Below are 5,000 nucleotides of genomic sequence, written 5' to 3' on the forward strand. Positions count from 1 at the left end.
CATCTCCTGATTCTTTGATTGCACCTCACATCACAGGGACCATGTTGCATTATTATTATAAAAAACATTGAGCTACATTTTTCTATTGTTTTGGCACCAACATGGCCGTCTTTCACGTGATTGCAATCAAAGAATACCTGGTATCTTCAATCGACTTCGATGTCACCATCCCCCTCTTGGTCAGAGTCTAGAAGCTCCAACGGGGGTGGGTACGCTTCTTCTACATCAGAATCTGTAGTGGCTGGCTCACCCAAGATCTCTAGCTCTAGCTGTGAGCGAAGTATGGCTTTTCCAGTGCTACATGGCTGAATTACTGAATTATAAAAGGGCTTTAGCCAAAGAATACGACACCAACGCAATCGGCGTGTACATGACTGTCACACACAAACGACAAGACGCTGAAAATACTCTTGCTGGCAATGTACCGATCGGATTATCACGTTTGTTGACCTTCTTCTTACAAGCAAACTCTGACAATCTCCTTACTGCAACAGTTACACGGAAGAGAAAGAGGCAGGTTGGGCTTGACGCACCGGCGAAGTTTACAGCCTTCACGCAAGAACTGAAAAACGCGAAGATTTTGAAGAGAGAACTGAATGAAAGAGCATCGAGATATACTCACTTTGAACTGAAGAGCATCACTATTGATGAAAATAAATTCCCATGGCTGGCTTAAAACCGCATTGCAACGATTACAGCGTATTTCTATTTTTCTTATTAACCCTTCCTTGCCATGTGCGGCACTTAATTAACTGAGGGCGGCGTTTATTAACCCTTCCTTTTCATGTGCGCTGCTTAATCGAGGGCGGCGCTTATTCAAGGGCGGCGCTTATTAACACTTCCTTTCCATGTTCGGCGCTCATGCGAGTAAATACGATACATGTAAAAGACGGGGATAAAAGCTCTCGACTCGATAGTTGTGATTGCATAGATTATTTTCGGTATCACCTTGTTGTAGTTGAACAGTGAAGCATTCCTTTACGATAAGAATCAAACACGAATCAGTGATCTCTTTAGCTTGCACGATTTCCCATTGTAGACCACGGGATGTTTTCGAGGGAATTGCCTTTTTGTTTTTTCATACGTTATTCGTAAATAACTGCGTCGGTATAAGACGACATTTGAAAGAAACTGTTCTCTGGAGTAACATCAAGTGGTCTGAAGTGGGAAAAGAAAAACGCACATGCTGAAGAGGTCAATTATTCTTTCCTCGCAAAATGGTTATCCTCTGTTACTTTCATAGGCTTTTAACAACCTCGAAAAAAGTTAAAAGGAGCCGAAAACACCGGTTGGCAACTAAATAATAAAGCATGTTTCATGATCCGTTCCAGATTTCGTGCAAGGTTGAAAAGTTTTGGAAACAATCCTTGTTTTCACTGAGACATTCGTAACTGTATACATAGTTGAGGACCCTTCAGATATTTCAAAATGACTTGGGGTAGCCTGCCAATGATAACGAATTCTTTTTAGATAAAAATCAAACACGAATTCAGTCATTGGTTCCTAACAAGATCAGAAAGCAACTTATCGCAACATAACTCCCATTTTGTAAGCAATGTATCCACGACTTCTTCACAGTTTTCCTTCGATATTTATATCAATCAACACACGAAAAATTAAGTCATTACAAAAGGGCAAAACGTCGGGAAATCTCATGTCGCTTTAAATATTGCCCTTAACATTATGAAATCTTACAAATTGTCTCCATAAAATGCTTCGACTGGGTTGGTTTTCACCGCCATAATTTTTAACTACTCTCAATTAAATGACATAAAGATGGATGTTGTATGACCAGAAAAGAGAGCAAAATAATTTTTTCGCTCTAGAAGAATATTAGACTCGCCTCAGTCAAAAATGACCATTTACGGCAAACTGACCAGTTTAGCCTCGGTTGTATTCTTCCGTCTCGGGTTTTTTTCCTTTGAAGGAATTTAACGAGTGTAATGGTTCACGAAAATACCCTTTTATTAATACCACCTTCTAGAGTAGTTTGATCTTGATATCGGAGAAATGGGAAGTTGAAATTGCGAAATTTGACCCTGTTTCTGTTTCGTTGACCCGGAAATGTCTAGAAATAATTCACATCACAATAAAAGCCGAACGATACAAATAAAAAAAAAAATTGGTATCTTTTGTTATCTGAAAGTTGAGGAGACTTCATCCAACAAGTGTTTAGATGAGCAATGCTGTGGATTCATGCTACTTCTGATTGATATACGATTTCGAGTTGTGAGCTGTGATATTTGTCCACCAACTGTTCCGGAAATCCTGCCCTCCAAATCCCCTTGTTGTCGTCATCCAAGCCAATAACACCACTTCGATCGAGTTTAAGAGGCCATCGAGGGCTGAGCTAACAATAAACCAAGACGATTACACGAGCACAAGCAAAGAAACTTCGATCCAAGACACTTTGGAGAAATTATCCCTTTTCTGTTACTGTGCCGACTGAGGGCGAAATCGTAGAAACGTCGAGATTGAACGAAGAACTTTACGAAAAGCGGCGGAGTTTGTTTTTGCTAACCTGAGGTTGTTTTAGTCTATTTGCGGATTGACTGGAAGTGGTCGTTTCAATGACAAGACACATCGTTTTGGTTTGTCTCTTTCTGGGGTTCTCAGCGGGCGCTGAAAGCAGCAACACCACAGGTAAGAGTTTTTGCTATGAAACTATGGGAGGGATGATCTAGGTTGATGTGAAAACTGAAATTGAAAAGAGACGGCGGCTCGGAAGTGTGCTTGAACAAGGGACAGCTTTTGTTTTAAAGTCTGAGTGGACACTTACGACTAAGATACGTTTTGGTAATGCCCGGGTATTAGTCTGAAGACTTTAAATCAGTTAAAACTCATCCTCTAAAAGAGAATTAGCATTTCACTTCCTCGACCCGCTTACAACAGACACCACGGTCAAATGTGAGCTTGGTCTTGCATCATATTAATTCTTCTCACCAATTTTACGCTTGCGGTGTGCTTGTGAATCGAGCTTGACAAATTACGATGGATTATTAACTGAAAAGGAAAGGAAAGGAAAGGAAAGGAACTTTATTTAAGTGTCTAGTCGTTCTAGCGCTGGAGCACAAATAGACCTTTACGCTTGTACATTTTATTTTGCCAATACACGGATCATGTGATTATGCTCAGGAAGTCTGATCCTTTGTATTGTTCGTTAAAAAGAGTGCATGCAGAGATATTCCAGGGGCACCCAACGTCAATTTTCGGAAAATATCTGTTCGGAAGGTTATTTGAGATCTTGAATTTTCGGAACATTTGTTGTAAAATTTGTTGCTTGCCTGCCCTCCTATGATTTTCGAACATCTGGAAAATGGTATAATTGCCCATTTTTAACGGATTTTTACCCTAAAAAGGTTACCTAGAATTTTCGGGAGACTTTTTTCTGGCTGAAATTTTCGAAAACGTAAGTTTTGAATCCTATAATTTTCGGATCACTAGACTTTCAGCTAGAAACTCCGAACAGATGAAAAATTTTTAGGGGTTAAAAATACGCCTATATCTACCGTTTAAATACTAAAATACGTTTAACATTGCTATGTTTAAGTTGTTTTGAACTACATTCTCGTTGGGTGCCCCTGATATTCATGCTTTCATGCACTTTTTTAATGAACAAAACAAAGGACCGAACCTCCTGAGTATTATCACATGATCTGTATCGGGAAAACAAAATGTACAAGCGAAAAAAGGTCTATTGGGGACACTGTAAACTAAAATTAACAATTAACGTAAATCAAGTCAAATGTTGGTTTTGAAGAGAGGGGAAACCGGAGTACCCGAAGAACTCTCGGAGCAGAGTAGAGAACCAGCAAATTTAACCCACATATGACGCAGAGTCTGGGAATCGAACCCGGGCCACATTGGTGGGAGGCGAGTTCTCTCACCACTGCGCCATCCCTGCACTCTCTGAACCTATTTAATGATGTACTTTCCGCTGATAAACTCATAATGCACTCCAGTGTCTGACTTGTTCATCATTGTTAAGCGATTTCACACTTGTTGAATGCCTGTAATTCCCGTGAAATTGACAAAAAATGTTGATATTTACTTTTGAAGCCATAAATACACGTCGATCCATATCACAGGTCAATATATCTTTATATCAGTGATGGTTTCCTAAAAGTTTGTCAATGAGATGAATTCTTCCGGACGTCCGGCATTCCGTTCTATTATTTCACCAAGAGAAAAATACCGTAAATTGATGAAAAAAACCCAAGTTTAAAATCAATAATTGGACACGATGGAAATTGTTTAGTCTTCCAAGAAGTTGAGTGATTCAGTGTTTAGAAATTTAGTAGTTATCATTCAAGTTGTGTTCTTTCTCTTCTCTGATTGAATTATGATGGTCTACACCTGCCTCAACCTTTTAACGCCGGAGGAGAACAGACAATTTCCTAACTTGATCGAAACAAATTCTCCTGTCCAGTACTATGGAAACCGCCTTTTTGACAAGTGTGAAGAGAATATGCTTGTTCTTGTGGGCTCTGACGCTCTCTCATCTCCAATGTTGTGTCCTCGTTATTTTGTAATGACGTATATTCAATATATTGTTTTCGTTTAGATCATAATGGCACGATCCACCTTTCACCCAGTGATTTCACCGATTGCCGATCGTGCTGCGACCACTGTTCGAGTGATGAGAATTCAAATCCGACGTCAAATAAGGGTAAGTCATTTATCAGATCTAGTTAATTAAGGGCCGTAAAAGCACAGTGCTGTCGCCATTAATGTTGAATTGACCATGACCAAACAAAATCTTTCACATTTTGGTTCACAGCTTGGTTGCGAATAAGTTAATCAAACCTTTTGATTGGTTACTTTCTTGCAAAAATGGTGTGTTTGTGCACAGCCAAGATCAAAACACAAACAACAAAACGATTATAAAAGAAACTCAACCATAATAATATCAACGAGATGCTTCCGTGAAGCATACACTGGGTTGCCTGTGGTACGTGTTACAGAAAATCAGCAGGCACTGTGTGGTATTGAACTACAGC

The 5,000-nt window shown here is 39.6% G+C and overlaps 1 protein-coding gene across 2 annotated transcripts in view; it reads left to right on the forward strand.

The window, feature by feature from the left end:
• The first annotated feature begins 1,605 nt into the window (after positions 1 to 1,605).
• The window catches only part of LOC138016993 (uncharacterized), a 31,148-nt gene continuing 27,753 nt past the window's right edge, over positions 1,606 to 5,000 (forward strand). The window contains exons 1-2 of one of the 2 annotated variants that reach the window (XM_068864187.1): positions 2,007 to 2,643; positions 4,565 to 4,669. In XM_068864187.1, coding sequence (XP_068720288.1) covers positions 2,571 to 2,643; positions 4,565 to 4,669 — 178 coding nt within the window. In that variant the 5' untranslated portion in view covers positions 2,007 to 2,570. Of the gene's footprint in view, positions 2,644 to 4,564; positions 4,670 to 5,000 lie in introns of both variants that reach the window. The other variant, XM_068864186.1, reaches the window with a different exon arrangement.

This window comes from Montipora capricornis, chromosome 9 (assembly GCF_036669925.1).
Source record: "Montipora capricornis isolate CH-2021 chromosome 9, ASM3666992v2, whole genome shotgun sequence".
Lineage (NCBI taxonomy): Eukaryota > Metazoa > Cnidaria > Anthozoa > Scleractinia > Acroporidae > Montipora > Montipora capricornis.